Below are 20,289 nucleotides of genomic sequence, written 5' to 3' on the forward strand. Positions count from 1 at the left end.
TCAGATGAAATTTTTATCTTCTGAAATGTGACACAAAGGTATTTGAATTCAGTAATTGGTGTTATGAATAAAAATAGCATTACTATAAAGACTCTTTATTCTAAATGTCTGCATTGCTTTTCTTGTGCAACAAATGTTATTATATTTGTCCCAATCAACATAATTCTTACTTTTTTCCTTTTCTGAGATCCTAACCCATCATATCTTTAGACTGTAGTTGGATTCTTCATGAAGTGTTTAACTGTGTTAACTTTGGACACGGTATTGGATTTGTTCATTTGTAAACACAAAATAGCAAATGATGATGCTACATAGTAATATGCATCTTTTAAAAAATGGCACAGTCTGTGTTAAAGAAGATTAGTGTTCATTTTTCAATTATGATTTGGTCATATACTTGTAAGTACTGCATTTTATGTACATAAACGTATATACAGTACTTTCTCCGTGTCGTTGAGCTGAAATAACCTTAATAGAAATTTGAAGGAGAACACAGCCTAAATACATGGTTTTGACCCTGTACCCAGGTACAGCATAATATATATATAATAATAATGGAGTGTTGATTTTTTAATGTCAACACATTCAATTTGATAGTAAAAATATAGCTCTGTTCTACAGTATTCTGTTACGACCAGCGCCTGTTCCCTACGGCTACAATGGCGAAGGGCGACAGTACGATAGCGAAGTGCTACTGAAAATGGCGATAATACGACAGTATAGTGGCGAAGCGCGATATTACGATGGTGACAGTCGTACTGTCGCACTGCACCATCGTACTGTTGCGCTTCGCCATCGTACATGCTTCATTATTGTAGTGTCTCCATCTTACTGACCGCTCCGCTATCGAACCTTCGTTCTTCAGCAACGTACTGCCGTCTTCCTGTCAAGCATGTCAAGCAAAATATTTTACTTAGTCGGCATGAGGTCAGACGGAGAGTTAAGTGGTTTTGATTTACTTATAATTATGCTTAAGAGAGATCTAAAAAAGAATTTTCAAGTATGTTTTACTAAAGTTGAAAATATGGTAGGTCGGGTAAGCGAAAACAAACAACTGTATTCTATACTTCATTATCCCTAACGAATATCACCCGACCGAGTATCATTAATAATCAAAATATCATAGTATTCAAAAATGGCCTCTCTATTGAAACATAAATAATAACGTATCTACATATTGATAATTGTTTTGTAACAAAATGTTGTTTAATCAGCTCTTATATTTCAAGCCATGAAACGTTGAAAATATTCATTTTCAGCTTAAAAAAGAGAAATAAAACAATAGACTCTTAATTAGGTGTTGCTTATATCAAAGCGTTTGGGAAAATGTTATACTAAAGTGTCTAGAAAACAGTTGTTTGTTTTCGCTTACCCTTTTACTACCGACCCTAAAGTTTTAATTGAAAAAATAAATTGTGGAAAATGTAGATTCATGTAAAACAAGATTATAAGTAATTAAGCAACGCCCTGATGTCATGCCTACTTAGTGAATTGTTTTGTGCATGCTTGAAAGCTACGGTACGATGGTGAAGTGCGAAGGTGCGATAGTGAAGCGCTACTGTACGATGGAGACACTACGATGGCGAAGCGTGACAGTAAGATGAACTGTCACATTCGTTATGTAGCGCTTCGCCATCGCACTGTCGTGTTATTGCCATCGTACTGTCGCGCTTCGCCATCGCGCCATCGCACCTTTGCGCATCACGTTCATAGGGAGCAGCCAGTGGCCCTAACCGAACGGTAATAAACACAACTGCACCAATAAAAACAATCAATATCATAAGAGATATCAACCGCATAAAGAATACATGCGAACCTGATACCTGTATTCTCAGGTGACATTGAAAGTACAGTAGTTATAAACCAGCCGCGTATTTGTTTTTAAGGCCAGACAAGACATTTTATTGGTTTCCGGGTAACATAGGTTACTGTTTGATCGGCAAAATCCGTTACAAGGTTTTTCGTAAAAGTGCGGTTTTACTATACAAGTTTAATATATCATTTTAATAAAAAGGTCACGAGGGTGTTAATAAATCTTCATGATGTTTAGGTATCTTTGAAAATATCAATTTTACGGCCAAAAAAAAATAGTTTTCCTATATGAAATTCTGGCCAATGAAAAATACTGAACAGTTCAAAATGTTTTTCAGAGAAATGTTGCCTTTATGCTAACAAAGATGTCCACAAAGTGGTATTACAATTCATAGACAATTAACGTCAGAATTGAAATTTGAAAACTGTTTGGGGTCGAAACTGACTAAAATTTACAACGGAAAATATCATATCAACATCGTTTTTGACGATTCATTTATTCTTATTGGGTTTAACACCACACAGGCTCAATCAGAGCTCATATGGCGACTTTCAGCTTTAGTGATGACGGAAGAGCCCAGGTGCCTCTCCGAAAATTATTTCATCTTGGTAGAACCACCGACTTTTCGAAAGCAAGCTAAATCGCTTCCTTAGATGAATAATACACATCGGTATGGACAAGAAATTTGAAGTCATTAACTACTACTCCACGGAAGTCCCTAGATGGCTTCCTACCTTGAAAGAATTGCACACACCAAACACGGTTTCGAATCTACAAGGGTAAAGTGCTATGATTTCACGTCATAGATCTTTACCGCTCGGACACGGAGGACCCTAAAATTCAGGAATAGTCGAGGTATTTTGAAAGTTTAACACTTTCCTACTATGGTCCTCGGTGTTCTTAAAAATGATGCATAAAAATTTTATTGTATTGTTTTTAAAGAGAAATTCAGGAAAAATCTTGATACTGAAAAGTTGGATAAACAGTAAAACACAATCCAAAAGTCTTCGCTTTAAACTAAACGGCAAAATTTAGCATGGGGTATAAATTCAGCCCCCTGCAACATTTTTGTTGAACAGTTTCACCAAATTATATTTATAGTCCTTTCCTTTGGTTGAAACACATAAACAAAATCATTTTGTCTCGAGGACGGACCTAAGAGCACTTATTGACATGAACGAATATCCTCACGATCGAACTGTTATGTTACATGCAGTGGTGGTATCATGATAATAATCTTGATGACAGGATGAGATTACAAGGAATCTTCAATTTTTTCTAACTTGATTTTATTTAATAGTTCTTTTCGTAAATATCCAATCAATGAGTTGCTCGATACTAAAACAAGAGCTGTCCATAAGACAGCCCGATCTGACTCTGAATTAGAGCTTTGCCAGTAAAATGTTTGAAAACTTTAACCAAATCATTCTAAGTTAAACAGGAGTATAGCTCTGTCAAAATTCGAATCTGAGTTATGGGGATTGTTTCTCCTAGTGTAGACTTTAATAATAAATAACTGTTTTAAGTTTTAAGTCAAAAGCTTTGAAAGTAACAGAGATATTTGACTTTATCAAAAACTTTACCTAAAATATTATAAGTTTAACAGGGATATTACTCTGTCAAAATTCAAATCTATGTTATGGGGATAGTTTCTCCTGGTATAGACTTTGATAGTTAATAACTGTTTTAAGTTTCAAGTCAAAAGCTTTAATAGTAACAGAAACACCTACATGTAAGTTAAAAAGGGGCATAACACTGTCAAAATTTAAACAAACTGATAGGGACTGTTTCTCCTGGTGTAGACTTTGATAGTTAATAATAACTATTTTCAGTTTCAAGTCAATAGCTATGATAGTAACAGAAATATTTGACTTTATCAAAAACTTTGCCCAACGGCGGCGCCGGGGCGAGTGCAGTAACGCTACTTCTTCTTCGAAAGGTCGAGCTAACAAGTTTTGCCGTTAGGTACGCTCGATATGATGATTTATTGACAGCGCATGTGATATATCAAATCTCGGATTTAATGCTCTTTCAATATTATTTTCCCAGGTCATACATGCAATTGTATATTATACATTAATAACTATTATTTCTGTATCTTCAGAAATGATAACATTAGAAAACGAGCATTATCTCAGGACGATTCTGCTTTTATGTGAAGGTGGTGCGTATATCGCCAAACAGATTATAGGTCGAGAGCTATCAAACCATGGAGGGGACTTAGACGCATTGTTAAAACAGTCTAAAAATAAACTTAGGCATGAGTTTCATGAGAAACAAATGGAAAAGTTGTTTCCAAACAACGGGTATGACAAAACTGACGTCAATAAATGGGATATCCAAATGCTGATTGGCGTTATGCTTCTCCTTTTCCGTAAATCACTGAGTGACGAAGAAAAACAAAAGTTGAAAGAAATCAAGTTCATTAGGCACGAAGTTCTAGCACATAGTCCATCTGCCTCATTATGCTTGGAGAAGTATGAGGACGTGCAAAAAGACTTAAGAGATGCGATTAACAAATTAGCTGGCGGATTTGACCAGACTGTTAAAGACAAATGTAAAGAATACATTAAAACTTATGCATCTGACCCTTTGGAGGTAAAGTCTGCAATTAAGAGATTACAGGAGGCGAAAGACACCGGCGACCTGTTCCAAGAAGTCATTAATGTGATGAGAAAATCACAGGAAACGTTGTCAAATGAAATACATGCAGTTGAAAGTACTGTTAGGCAAGATGTAAAAGAAACACAGCTAGCTTTATCGAAAGAACTTAGACAGGAGGTTGGAAGGACAAAGAAAGAGTTAACAGATAAATTGAATCTTGTTGAGGACAATGTCAGGCAAGATGTTAAAACAACGAAAGAAAAACTAGAAGAAGAAATTGAGAAAATAGAAGGAGCCGAATGTAATACTTTTCAGGCTCTGAGTGATGTTAGCTGTCAAATCAAATGTGAGTTTACGTTGTATTATTCAAACGGATTATTTCACTTTATGTTATAAATTGCAGGAACTGATAATGACAGAGCTGATTTTGATTTTTCTGTAATATTACGCTTGCTTAAAGGCCTTTTTTAAAATTTAAAACGTTTGGGCCTACATGATTGATTTTGGTTGGTTATTGAAGAATATATTAATAAACAAAAAGCATCCAAAGGTGTCGACAAATGTAGGTTTTATGATTGGGGACATCGTGTTTAGTCGAACATTTGTCATGCATGGTCGGATTTATCAATAACTTGAAACAAAACTAACAATTATAACAAGATAATGTGTCACGTGCATGATAAAGATTAGATTCCTACTCTTAGAGGTAAAAGACTTAAGACATGTATTTTATTCCCGTGTATAGCATGGATATCTTTTTAACTTGGTATAAACATTCACTATAATATGACTTTTGAAATTATAGCAACTATCTAATGATAATATTATTATGTGTCTTTTATTTTCAGCTTTACAGCAATGGTTGGTAGATAATTTAAAAGAACAGCGGAATAGAACCAGCGAAGGTCGTACAATTATTACCGAAAACATTTATTGGGTCATATTTTTCACACCTCTGTAAAGAATACGATCATTAGCTTGGACATGTGGTGAATGGGAGTGGCTTAAATAGGGACTTGTGCCAATTTCGTGTTTCACATGATTTTGTCTGTCATTGCAGTTTGTTAAAGATCGTAATACCTCCTATTATTCAATACCGAGAAACGCGTGCAGATGTGCTGATTTAACGAGAATTTTACTGGCCGTTTGAAAATGTTGCCCGACAAATATAATATTTCGTCCTGACATTTGCGCCAACAAGAGGCATTAAAACATTTTATTTCGTCTTTATGCACACGCCGTCATGTCAGAACGAAATCTTTGTTAATGGTGCGCACGCCATCGCAAAACAAAGAATTTGCGTCAACACAAAACTATTGTTGATGGTGCGCGTCCAAGCACGAAATAAAATGTTCCATTGCACTATGTTGTTATGTCGCGCTGTTAGTTTCGTTTTGTCGCTTTGGCGCACACGCCAAAATAACAAAAAAAAACATTCAAAGTTTTGTTGTGGCGCATTGGAGCAGGTGCCAGGACAACAAAATGAAATGTGTTACATAATTGACAACGCTACATAACGAATTTCCTAAATCAGCCGCCATAATTTGTCATATGTGCAAAATGTATTCATAACAAATTGGTTTCAAAATTAAAAGTTTGTTCTATATCAGTATACCAACTACATGCATAAAAATTCTTTCTCTTCCCGTTTTATCAGCACATTGTTTTGGCTGAGTCTCTGAGTAGATAAAGGAACTATCGAGTTATAGCTTGTCAGAGTGTTTAGAAAAGTAAGGAAAGCAGTACATAGAATTAGCGACACTTTCCAGTAAAAGAGACTATGCATCCGCGAATTACTTTGAGGAAAAAACAAACACATTATTTATAACTTGGCTTTCACCTGCCAATTCGTGATTGGGCAACCAACGTGAATAGGGGACTTTAGTAACGAAAATAGCCGAATTTCTTCTAAAAGTTTGATTTGATGCTACACCAAAATGTAAGATCGATCTCAAGTGAATAGTTTCGGTCTATGTGAAATAAATGAGATAAATGTGAATAATAGGATCGTATTCTTCACGGGTGTGGAAAATATGGCTCAACAACTTTTTTGGATCTGTAACTGAAAATAATGATTTTGTCTTAAGTTATAAATATATAAGATTACTTTAAAAATCATTTTAACAAATTCTTTTACTTACTTACCACAACAGTTAGATTCTTCTAATTGGCATATAAGTGTTTATGATGCAGCTGATACATTCATTTTTCGAGGCCTCATTTGTTTACATCAAAATGTTTGACTTCGGAAACACATAATGCCATTCAGAGATGTGTACAAATAAGACTATTTATGGCAGAGTTATAGCACTTCACTGAGAAAAGAAATGTATTTTGCACAATATTTAATCATAATATATAAACGTATACGACCTAGTTTAAGTTTGAATATGGAGTGCCCTTGATCTGTCCCAAGTGAGATATTTTACTATTCATTACTATCAAATTCTTTCGAAATGATTTTAGACGAAATGCATATTCAATCAAGATCAAAGTAAGTTGTGTTACGAACAAAATCAGGTTCGGTTGTACATTTTCGTGTTCATGATTAATAAAAAACGGTATGTTCCCTACCACTGCAGTCTCATTTACTGAACCGTAGTTGCAATATTATTCAGATTTTATTTTTTAATCCCTTGGTCACGGTGTGTAATGGGGTATATAGAAACAAAGTATCACGAGTGTCTTCCCTCGTTTAGCAAGTCAATCCGTCCGACAGTAATATAGCTTTTTAGCTCACCTGAGCACGAAGTGCTTATGGAAAGCTATTGTGATCACGCTGCGACCGTCATGCATGCATGCGTCTGCCCGTCCCCTTGTCAACAGTTTTCTTAGGCGCTGGCCCCAGGGCTGGAAAAAACAAATATTTAAACGGCATGTCTTAATTGATGGCCTGATTTCGGCGTGGTCACTTTTCCATATATGTATGATATTGATACTTTATAAGATCTTCTTGTGTGTGTGTGTGTGTGTGTGTGTGAAACTGCTGGCCAGATTTTAAAATAATTTTTATTCAAATGGTCATTGTGTGACCAACTAAAATGGTTGTTCAAATTATTCCGATTCATTAAAAAATGTCCCCTGAGGTCGTGGTCACTTTCCCTATAGGTATATAGTGGAAATTGTGAAAATCTTTTTTTTGAAAATACTGACCAGACTTTTAATTCATTCACACAAATAGTTTGTATGTCACCTTCTATCAAATTGTGTTGATTCTTCAAAAAGCAAGGTCATCAAAGGCCATGGCCTTATGTGTCTTCTTGCAAAATTTGTACAAATTATTCTGATTTGTCGAAAAACATCTCCTTGTATGAAACCGCTGGTCCATTTCATACATATTGTCCTTGTGTGATTGTTCAAATCGCCAGAATGGATGGAAGGACAACCTAGAATTAATATGCCCCGCTAATTATATCGAACAAATCATGTTAGCAATGACAGCGGTCATCTTTGTACCACTATAAACACGTAACATAAAAACTGTGTCGAACAATAATTCTTATTCAAGCAAATAACCTCATCAAACTACGGATATTTACACCTAAAATTATAAATGCATTTCTTTTAACTGAAAATGGTTAACTTTTTAGGTACTGTATCAGAGACCTCTAACTGAACATATTGAAGCATCAGTGTATTTTTCTAAGTTTCACACATTATGTGATACATAGTGTAGTATCTTAGCTCGTTCAAAAATCCTAAGATGCCCTGAAGTATTATTTGAAATTTTAGTTTAATAAAGTCGTTTTGGTGTGAAATAGTATATGTGGTACTTAAGGCTGCACGCTTTTGGAATTGAGTCTTCGTTATCATAACCAGCTGCATCATAATTTTGAGTTTATTTTCAATATTATTCTGACTTCACCCACGGAACTAATTTTATTTACGTATAATGTGCACAGAGAAGTTTACGATTAACATTCCTATATATTCAGATTTGAGCAGTATTTCGCAGCAATTACAGCATAAGGCTGAGGAAATTGAGTTCAAAGTACGAACATACGACGAAACCTCTTCACAACCAATCGACAGAGGCAACGCAGGCATACAGGCAAGTTGATTTCACACTTTGTTTATTAAAATGTTTCATACTTCAGAACAACCTTTCCAGAGCGGCCCTCTCTTAAGCAAAACCCCTCTATAACAACATCATCAAAATTTGCCTTTGTTGAAATATACTATCGAATTTACCTCTCCAGAACGACAACCTGTACCTAGTCAATATTTGTATCTCCCAAAGGGTGTTGCTCTACAGAGTTTGCACTTTACATTGTAAAACATATAGACCTGTAATAATAGAACTGACGGAGGACAAAGTAAAAATTACGTGTCACTTTTACAATGCTTTATAGGCATACAGACACTAAATAGGAAAATTGCACGAAAAATAGTAGTCGCTAGTGATGTTCCGATTGTCGCCGATGTTCGATTAATCATCGCCAAAGTTTCAAAGTCAGCGACATCGATTCTGACCAAAAAGAATCGATTCTAGTCACAGATTTTGTTAAAAAATTAACATCCCGCTTTCAGGACTTTTTCAGATACTTCTTGCTGTTACTTTTGCTTTTTTATAAGCTTTGGGTTAGTATCTAAAAATATCTGCACTTTAAATTAGAGAACGCTGTCAGGCCAGCTGTCATGATCGTAACAATAATAAAAATTTTGTTTCCCTGGCAGTAAAATATCTACGGTGGTATGTTTCGGACATGCAATTTTTTTGGGGGGGATTAAATTATCTTGAGCGATCAACATCTTATCTCGTGCGCACGACATCTTATTTTGAGCGATCAACATCTTATCTCGAGCGATCAACATTATATCTTGAGCGATCAACATATCATCTTGAGCGATCAACATATTATCTCGAACGATCAACATCTTATCTCGAGCGATCAACATATTATCTTGAGCGATCAACATCTTATCTCCAGCGATCAACATCTTATTTCGTGCACACGACATTTTATCTTGAGCGATCAACAACTTATCTCGAGCGATCAACATATTATCTTGAGCGATCAACATCTTATCTCGAGCGATCAACATATCATCTTAAGCTAGCAACATCCTATCTTGAGCGATCAACATATTATCTTGAGCGATCAACATCTTATCTGGAGCGATCAACATCGTATTTCGTGCGCACGACATCTTATCTCGAGCGATCAACATATCATCTTGAGTGATCAACATATTATCTTGAGCGATCAACATCTTATCTCGAGCGATCAACATATTATTTTGAGCGATCAACATCTTATCTCGAGCGATCAACATATTATTTTGAGCGATCAACATCTTATCTCGAGCGATCAACATATTATCTTGAGCGATCAACATCTTATCTCGAGCGATCAACATATTATCTTGAGCGATCAACATATTATCTTGAGCGATCAACATCTTATCTCGAGCAATCAACATCTTATCTCGAGCGATCAAGATAAGATGTCGTGCGCACGAAATAAGATGTTGATCGCTCGAGATAAGATGTTGATCGCTCAAGATAATATGTTGATCGCTCGAGATAATATGTGGATCGCTCAAGATAATATGTTGATCACTCGAGATAAGATGTTGATCTCTCAAGATAATATGTTGATCGCTCAAGATAATATGTTGATCGCTCGAGATAAGATGTTGATCGATCAAGATAAGATGTCGTACGCACGAGATAAGATGTCGATCGCTCAAGATAGGATGGCGTGCGCACGAGATAATTTAATCTTAAAAAAAATAACATATGTCCTAAACATACCGCCGTAATATGAGACGCCTTGAAATATTTTGGGTTCTGCATGAAGCCTTAATGCAGGGTGTTTGCTCCTTTTAAGGAAAACCTTGATACTACTGGAGCTTTTTGCAAAATATGCTTTAAAGCGTACATTAACGAAGGTATCCCAACCACTTTTTTTTCTAATTAGAAATAATTTTCAGATTTTATTTGACAAGCTTTTATTATTCCCTCAATGCAAAATAGTGGATTTACTTTAAAAAAAGATGATAAACTAATTCCAGACCTGCCAGCAATGTCCCCAGCATATATTCCATGTCAAATATGTCAGTGCATCTAGCATGACTTATATCCCAGGCCTTGAGTCATGGAGAAAAGTAAATTCTAGTTGCTTTTACATTTGGTCCAATAGTTCCTCCCAGATTGCAGTTTGGACTTATCTGTTCGAACCTTTGAACAGCCGGTTAAGCTATCGGTTGGTTAACTGTTAAGGCTATTTGTCGACATTTTAGTTAAGGACTGCCGTTATAGTGAAATAAACAAATCCCATCAAGACAAATATTTTGAATCAAGATCTAACCAGCAGATAGGTTAACAGCCGGTTAAAGATTCGAACAACTGGACCATAATTGCCCAACAGTTGCTAAAGGCTGTACAGTACAACAACTGTGTCGTAGAATTCTTCATAAAAAGTAAAAAAAGTAGACATACAATAATCCGAAAGTCTTGAGAAAGGTTTGCTGTTACTACCATATTGCCACATTACAAAAGTCTGTATTGATCTTTCGGTTCCGATTCTTTCAATTAATCGAATCGGAGAGACTCTCAGAGAGATCAGAATCGGACCGATTAATCGATTCTGCTTCGGCTGTCCGATTCTCATCACTAGTAGTCGCATAATGGCGGATTCAAATAGTCATCGGGTTTTCTAATCTGCAGAGCTATTTGCCTAATTTTCTAAGCATATTATTTTTGCTGAAATTATAAGACAGATCTATGCTTGACATTTAGGTAGCATTTTCATAATGATATAATAAGATGACAGCCTCTAGGACCATCTTTGCCCTCTGATACTTAAATATGGAATCTTTATTTATTCCTACAGACTTCTCCACATTTGACTTTTTATGCAATGAAATGTTGCAATTTTGTTAACAGAATCTGCTTTGAATCAGATAAGTAGGCGTTAATTGTATTCTACAATTTTTTCCTGTTTTATTCAGCATGTATCATTTTGTCGAGAACAAGTTTTAAAGAAAAAAAACAAGTTATTGGTAGCTGCTATTGACTTCGGCACAACGTACAGTGGTTATGCATATTCACTTCGCCGTGACTACAAGGAAAACCCCCTTCGTATTGTGATGAACGGGGTGTGGTCAGCTGGATGTTTAATGTCCATGAAAGCCCCAACAGCCGTTCTGTTTGACCCAGAGAAAAACTTTGACAGCTTTGGGTATGATGCAGAGACCAAATACTCTGACCTCGCTTTCGATCGCGAGCATCACGACTGGTTCTTCTTTAGACGATTTAAGACATTTCTCTACAACAGAAAGGTAATTAAAATACCTCTTTTTTCAGTTCTGCATATATTCACACAGTGCATATCACGTAACTAACTTTTCGTTAATATATTCAAAGCTCATCGAAGGAGTTGAAGAACGAAAGAGCAATATAATGGTATTTCATGATTATTTCAGTTTTTTCTGTGACAATACTGGTAATATGTCACAGGATCACTATGCAATTCACTTCAACGCCTGTGCCACAAAACCAGCTCCGATACGGAAGCCGGTTTCTTTTCGGAAATTACGCTCTATTTACGTAAGTTCTTTCAAACAAGACATCTCAGCGTCCCTTGCACTAAATACGGTTCTAGAAGGCACAGACGTGGATCAGCTAGTAAATGCATATTCAAAAGGACTATCCTTACTGATAAATAAACATGCTCCCTTACGCACAAAAACTATCGTTCTTCGACCTAGCTGTCCGCGGTTTACAGACGAACTTCATGAGGCTTAATACTTAAAACGCAAGTTTGAGCGCAAATGGCGTAAATCTAAACTAACAATCGACCATCAACTTTATAGAGACCAATGTGCTACCGTGAATAAACTCCTACTTCAGGCCCGAACCGACTACTTCTCTGAGTCATGTGGCACTGACCGCAAAAGTTTGGCCAAGATAACCAAAAATCTAATAGGAGACAGCCATGATGCTTCCCGTCCCTCTAAATCATCGTCAAAGGAAATTGCGCAGAAGTTTAGTGACTTCGAGAAAATTGAAAACATTAGGAATGACATTATGTCGCATAGCCAAACTGATTGTGATTCAGTAGATTTGCATTGTTCAAAACACCAGGAAGTAGCAAACTGTCTTATTGAATTGGCTCCTTTTGATGCAGGATTAACGAAAATAACGCGAATACACTTACCTTAATTAAGACTAAACATAGTATCAGATTTGAGTCTGACCTTGAACAAGTGACGTGGGTAAGCCGCATTGTTTCAATTTTACTCATTGTCTTCTGAAATTTTCCATGAATTATTATTATTACATACATTCGACACAGACTTGGGCTATCGTTCACATTGGAGTCATTAAACACCCCAGTAACAGTCACTATCCAGCATCAAAAAACTTACGAAATATTATTGCGTTTTAACGAAGAATAAAAGAATCTGATTTTTTTAAATAAAAGTGTCGGATGTTACTTTAGGGGCTCTGTACGGTGTCGAAGAAAAGAACGTTCTCACAAATTGCATTATATTACAACAGATTCAATATTTTGACAAATACTGATGGTGAAATAGATACATTTAGGTTATATTAAACTTAAATAGTTGTAGCAAGTCATATTACTTAATAACTGAATTTCGTTAAAGCATTTACTTATGTTCATGTCAGTTTCCTTCTCATTATAGATTTATCGCTCAACTGAACTTGAGGCAGCCAATGGAAATAAAATGAATGCCAAAGAAGTGTTTGCCGCTGTTATCAAGTATTTGAAAGACCATTTGATTGACGCATTAGCAAAGAGAGCAACTCCAGTTGGAAAAGATGATACACATTGGATTCTGACAGTACCCGCTATATGGACGGATCGAGCGAAACAATTTATGAGAGAGGCCGCACACATGGTTTGTCAGTTAATTAAATATACATAATGCTCATTATGATAGATAATGATTAAGGTACTTAATTTAGTTCACAGATGTGTAATTTATCATAATAAGTGCTTTACCGCAAACTACTATTATTTATTGTATGGTGTATTTTATCCCTCGCCAAATGAGGAGGAATATAATTTGGGCATTGTCCGTCCGAAAGCTTGTCAATGGCTTTGTGGGGAGCTTTTGAATAAAACAATGTAGAAATGTTAATGCTGCGTTTACACTTAGCCACGATATCCACGATGTCCACGATTTAAAGAAAGGCTCAGAGCTCCACGATTTATTGCACGAATTTTGTATTACTACGCTTTCCTACGCTTTCTTACGCTCTAAGTACGTTTTGTTACTACCTGCAGCGTTTTATTACGAAACCAACACGATTCTGGTCGAGATCTGCCACGATTTTCATCACGTTCTCTCAAGTTCTCTTACGATTACCATGATATGCTATCACGCTTTGTCACGTTCTGTTTAGATCCCTCACGTTATCAAGTTTTGTTAAGCTCTCCTACGATTTATGGCCACGATTTGATCAAGATTGTCACGTTTTGAGCACGATTGGAGTATAAATAGGAGTCATGGGTCATCCTCTCATTCTCTCCAGAATTTCCAAAGAGGAACGAGCTATGCATCAAAGAGCTGAACAAAATGCTGAATTTGCATTTTTCGTGTATGCCTATAATAGTTACTCGTCGGCAGCAGCAACAAGGGACGGAATAGTGCAGGATATAAAAGAGAGAAATGAGAAGAAGAAATAGAAAGCCTAAGACCAGGTGGGTGAGACCATGGTTAAGTGGAAACCGAAGGCACCAACTGGGACAATACTCTCAACTTTTCAACACAGAACTCAGGCGTGAAGATGTTGGCTCCAACGTCAACTATGTAAGGATGCCTCCAGATCTAGTGGAACTTAGAATCGTGTTTCCAAGTTCACCGAGATCCCCATACGATAGGGCATCAAGGTCTGATGCGCTACGTTAAGGTCTGTTAAGCTGCATTACGCTCTACAACGATTTCCACGTTCTATCACGCTCTCTCAAGATTTAAGATAAATCGGGATAATCGTGGCAAAATTTTTGACTGTCAAAAATTTTGTCACGATTCTTACGATCATCACGATTCCACCAAGTTCCCTCAAGATCACCACGATTCGATCCCACGAGCCCCCACGCTCACCACGCTTCTCTCAAATCGTGGGCATCGTGGACATCGTGGCTAAGTGTAAACGCAGCATAACCAATGTAGGGAAATGCCATCCGGCAAGTTTCGGTCAGATTACTTGAATAAGACAGGATGTATGGCCCTTTTTACGTATACAGTGTGCTATTCAATTATCTGTCCGTCCGGAGTCATATCTTAGACATGTTTGTAAGAATTTCGATACAACATGGTAGAACTGTAATTGCGGCTCTGTAAGTGTTATTTAGACTGGTTGATGACAAGATTTGTGGCCCTCTGGATATATATATATAGCGTTATAGCTCGACTTTTTAATAAAAAGTAGAGCTATTGCACTGGCCTCGGAGTCGGCGTCGACGTCGCCGTTTATTAAAGTTTTTGATGAAGCTAAATATCTCTGTTACTTCAGAGCTATTGACTTGAATCTTAAACCATTTATTTTCTATAAAAGTCTACACTAAGAGAAACAGTTCCTATAACTCTGATTTGAAAGTTTAACAGAGTTATGTCCCTTTATCTTAGAATATTTTGGTTAAAGATTTTGATAAAGACAAATACCGGGTATCTCTGTTACCATAACTCTGATTGAATTTTGAAAGAGTTATGCCCCTTTTTAATTTAGAAATTTTTTATTAATGTTTAATAAATTTTGAGAAAAGTCGAGTGTGCTGTCTTACGGGTCCAGCTCTTGTTATTTGATTCTTTTGTCCGCCTGGAGTCTTATCTCAAAACTGTTTTGTAGGGTTTCAAAAACAAGGTATAAAAAGTTCCAAAAGGCTTTAGTTTTTATGTCAAAATAAAATAAAACACTGTCAAAATAGATGCATAATTATATGGTTAGAATTTCATTACTGCAATTGAACTTATTCCATAAGAACCATAAAGGGAGGAAACAAAAAACAATTGTTCAATAAAACTTTCTTTTACCAGTACTCAGACCTTTGAAAATGTTAGAGAAACCAATTATTGAACACAGGATATAGCAAGTAATCGACGCATTTTATTTTCATGATAAAAAGGATGTGGCAACCTCATTACAAAGAAAGGCATTAATTTTTGTCTGTCCGGAGTCATACCTCAGCTGGTTTGTTGGGTTAAAAACAGGGTCGAAATCATTATTGCTTCTAAAAAATGCGACCCTGTAAGGAGAAGATTTATGGCCCTTTGTACTTATATTTTTGTACGTCCGGGGTCATATCTCAGAACGTGTTTTAGGACTTCAATAAAACATTGCAGAAAGTTTAACTGTTATACCAAAATGCTACCCTGCAAATGCTAGCTTGATCGCTTGGAAAAAAAACACAATATTTATGGTCTTTTTTGACTTATGGATATAGTAAAAGCATAGTTCATTTTCTGTACGTCTGGAGACGTCTTTCGGACATGGTTTGGTGGATTTTAATAACACATGGTATCAATGTGCTCCTGAAAGTTTCAGACAGAATACTTGAAAAAAAAACGAAATCTTTGGCCATTTGTACTTATTGTTAATTATTGTTAATTATTGCATTTTCATTCATTATGAATCCCTTATCATTTAATATGTGCATCAGTCAAAGCAAAGCAGATTTGGATCTGCGAAGTGTTACATTATTATATTTTTCTTTCTCCTGCAGTGGTAATTGATTGTAATAGAGACTCATACGTATTGACCAAATTAATTAAAATGTGATATAACTTTAATGAAGTAATTTCTTTGGTCATGTCTGTTTGCCCTAGGTAGAGTGCGCATGTACAAAAACTTTACTTCCGTTCCTAAGAAACAGAGTGTAAATTAGTCCGTACGAAATGTTCGTATCCCTCGCTACAGTATTGTAAATGTGTTGACATTGCAATCTTAAGTGCACTAAAATCCTTCAGAACATTTAATTAGGAACAAAACAATCTTACTGCATATTGATCGCACCATGAGCAATTGCCGGCCGCTATGTTCATCTATATATGTAACAAGACAATTCAATGAATTGCTATCCACCGCCGACTGGAATAAAAGTCTTATTATAGAAGAATCATCCTCTGCCTGCAAAAAGCACTTAAATGCAATTTAATGTCAGTCCTTTTGAAAACTGTTCATTCTAAATCATTGATCGAAAACAAAATGAAACAAAAAAGGTTTCTGTGAAAGCTTTTACCAGGTTCGGTCTGGTTACATCATTCCTAACTAAAGTTTTCATGTGAAACCACATTATGTTTTTAGTAATGGTGATACGGACCTTGATCTAAACAATACAAATACATCTAAAACCGTGACCTCCATGCAAGCTTTCTAACTTCAAGTCAGTATAATCCTTGTGCAGGAATAAAATGTAAAAAAATGAATTTCCAGGAAAAAAAACAGTAGTAAAATGTTTATCAATAATTTCAATTTGTCACTGCAAACGCTTTCAGTTGTATATATCTTCAAGCAGTGAGTGACATTAAGAAATAATGCAATGACGTAGGTCATAACAGTAAAATACGGGAATGTTCATTAAAACTATGTAAAATGCACAGCAAGAATCCCTGTTTACACGCATAAAACTTATGAACGAGGCAGAAAAGATACCGTACCATTCAAAAAGGGAGATAACAATTGTTGCTAAAACACATTTTTGTCCGATAAGTTAAGGAATAAAAATTTTGATAATTACGAGTTACTTTTGAAAAGAGGTACATTAAATCAAATATATAAATCTCATCAAAAGTTAAAGATAGATAATAAAATTTAAAGTACAAATGCTTTTCCGGAAACATGAACTATGAAAAAAGAATGATTGCATTAAAATTACACGCAATTGATAACAATATTTTTCTCACATTTACCGTTAGTATTCGCAATGTTAAGGTAAGCGAAGAAGTTCAGCATACGTAGTTCTTCCGTGTTTGTTGTCTGTTCAGTGTTATTCTCCTGCACAGTTCATTCTTTGTGTGGCCGAAGTAAAATTGTTGGCAATTCGCGCAGAATAAACATTTTTTTTTAAGTACAGTTCTTACTCTGTTTAACAGTAAACGTATACCATTTGAAAATTCTAACAAGTTTGAACACGTCTTACATCTGCTTATATTACACTAATCTTAGTTACAGTCGCGATATTTTCTACCATATCAAATTTCGATTTATATAAAATGCGTTTCTAGTTTCCAGTTTGCCTTTTACTGTTTATTGTCATTTCCTGTTGTACAACACTGTTCATTCGTTCGCTGTTCTGTGCTTTGCATGCGTGTATTGCTGGTTGCGTACACATTACATGAATATGTTTAAGTTTGTTACAAACGGAATGACATATGATATGGCTGGTCCAGGATAAGGTTCTGCTCGTCCCCTGCGACTTAATAGTAGAAAAAGTAACCCGAAAACAATTACCTTCAGATAAGATCTAACACACATTAAGACCATTGAACACAAATAACTACAAATGACCAGTTGTTGAAGTTTTGAACAAATTTATAGTTTGACTAAAATCTGATTTACCACCTTAGACATCGTAATGGGTTCAAAATGAATTTTTCTGAACTACATATATTTCACTATATCAATATACACTTGTCCGAAATTTACCAAAGACAATATAATTTAAAATTGTTCAAATGCTTTATGTCATTCTTATTAGAAATGCCCCAAGCTACGTGCTATCTGTAGCTATAAAGATGTGCATTTGAAGTTTCAAAACGACGTTCGAAAGACAAATTACCAAACCTTGAATCCAAGATTATAAACCTATATTTGCTTAAGTTAAAAAAAATCAGACTGTTGAAGATTTTATCTCATCAAATCAACTTTTAATCTATTTTAAAGGCTGGTATAGAAGGAGACAATCTGTCCATTGCTCTAGAACCGGAGGCTGCTTCCATTTACTGTCAGACAGTCCCTTTTTGCAATTTGAAAGAGGGAGATGAGAAGAAATTCGAACCAATATCGTCAGGAAAAAAATATATAGTCATTGATTTAGGGGGTAAGTGTATAAGATTTGATTATTCATCATACATAACGAGTTTAAGAATAAACGTATTGAGACGCTTAGGTATCTGTTGTTACTTTATTTTAGTCCAAAAATCCATCCGTTTAAAGTAAGCTCTTCCAAAGGTAAGTATCAGAGGTCATTGACGAACGATAGTGAAATTAATATCACAATGACTACCAAACGATAGAAAATTAAATAATGTTATAGCTGTGTATGAAATGATTCCTTTGTAAAAGCCACTTTATGATAAGATAAATAGTGTCTTTTTGCTCGTATTGGGTATTATCTCTTCAAAGCGTGCTCGTGATAACAATAGTTGTGGTTATGATTAGGAAGACACAAAGAAAAAGCTTAAGATGTATATTTTTGTATTTTTTTGGTACAGGTGGCACTATGGATGTAACTGTACATGAAAAACAGAGTGATGGTAGATTAAAAGAAGTCTACAAAGCCAGTGGCAGTACAGCTGGTTCGATGAAAATAGATGATGAATTTATTCGCATGATAGAGAAGATTGTTGGGAAAGATATATTTCTACTGTTCCAAAAGAAATACCAATTTGACTATCTCGATTTACTTCGTGAATTCGAAGGGCGTAAACGCTTTGTTACTGACAAACACAATCACATTTTTACAATAAAAATTCCACATGTTCTTGTCTACGTTTACCAAGACTCAACACAGAAGACGCTGATGACAGCCGTTGAAGAGTCGGTTTACAATGGCAAAATACAAGCAACGCCCGATAAACTCAGAATACCTGCGGATATCTTTAAAAGCTTGTTTAAACCTTGCAATGACATGATTGTCGGTCACATTAGTAATTTACTAAATCACGAGGAAGTCAAAGGAACAGATGTCTTCCTGCTGGTCGGCGGATTGTCAGAGTGTGATATTTTGCAAAATTGCATAAAGAAGGCATTTCCGAACGTACAAGTAATTGTTCCTAATGAATCTTCCTCAGCTGTTCTGAAAGGGGCCGTGCTCTTTGGTCACCGGCCCTTGGCAATTTCCTCGCGTGTTTCTAAACACTCATACGGCCTAAGCATATCACCATTGTACGATCCTTCTATCCATCCTGAAAACCGACGCGTCTTTGTGGGTTCAACGCACCGCTGTCGTGACGTATTCATGAAATTTATCGCTTGTGGAGAGGCGGTCAGAATCGGTGACGCGAGGTCTTGGGAACTCTCTACGCTTTGGCCGAATCAGCAAGAAATGACGATAAATTTGTATGTATCCAGCAAACCAGATCCAAAATACGTTGATGAGGACGGCACAGAGTACCTAGGAAATATAGTAGTTGACCTTCCGGGCAGTAGGGACGACAATGTTGCTGTTAACGTCAGTATGATGTTTGGCGAAACAGAACTGATGGTGGAAGCTACAGAAATGTCTAGACAGAAAAAATATAGAGCATACTTTGATTGCCTATAAAATGAATCAGTTCGCAGGAAAGAACTATCGAATTAATGTGTAATATTATCTTGTACATATGCAGGCACAGGCTTTACAATTTTGGCAAACCTGAGCAGAAGTCTTCTAAAAGGTTGGTACTCTGATGTCCCGTCCTCGATATTTTTCTGCATAAATTACTGTATTGTAAATGTTTATACATGTTAAGAAAGTTTTCACTCTGTGTAATTCAAATTTAGTACAAATCTGTACTTTCAGACAGGGGCGAGCTTGGCCGAGCGGTCAGCGTCACTGACTTCGAATCAAGTACGCACAGAATTTTGAGTTCAAAGAAAATTTTTATGTGAGGAAACATTAAGATTGTCGGAAAGTACCATTTCGCCATGTGTATCGGTATGAATTTAAGCCTGATACTACTAAGACATTTATAAA

The 20,289-nt window shown here is 35.9% G+C and overlaps 1 protein-coding gene across 1 annotated transcript; it reads left to right on the plus strand.

Moving 5' to 3' along the window:
• Window positions 1-1,579: 1,579 nt before the first annotated feature.
• Window positions 1,580-19,878, plus strand: LOC128552091 (heat shock 70 kDa protein 12A-like). The gene is made up of 8 exons (XM_053533098.1): window positions 1,580-1,595; window positions 3,918-4,763; window positions 5,266-5,322; window positions 8,353-8,468; window positions 11,375-11,704; window positions 13,073-13,288; window positions 18,276-18,432; window positions 18,827-19,878. The coding sequence occupies exons 1-8, from the start codon at window positions 1,580-1,582 to the stop codon at window positions 19,876-19,878; spliced, it is 2,790 nt and encodes a 929-aa protein (XP_053389073.1).
• The last annotated feature ends 411 nt before the right edge of the window (window positions 19,879-20,289 follow it).

The sequence above is a fragment of the Mercenaria mercenaria genome, unplaced genomic scaffold (assembly GCF_021730395.1).
Source record: "Mercenaria mercenaria strain notata unplaced genomic scaffold, MADL_Memer_1 contig_2025, whole genome shotgun sequence".
In the NCBI taxonomy this organism is placed as follows: Eukaryota; Metazoa; Mollusca; class Bivalvia; order Venerida; family Veneridae; genus Mercenaria; species Mercenaria mercenaria.

Coding starts and splice junctions, on each gene's coding strand:
- LOC128552091 (XM_053533098.1), top strand. Junction 4,764..5,265: donor TGTTAGCTGTCAAATCAAAT/GTGAGTTTACGT, acceptor TTTTATTTTCAG/CTTTACAGCAATGGTTGGTA. Junction 8,469..11,374: donor GAGGCAACGCAGGCATACAG/GCAAGTTGATTT, acceptor TGTTTTATTCAG/CATGTATCATTTTGTCGAGA.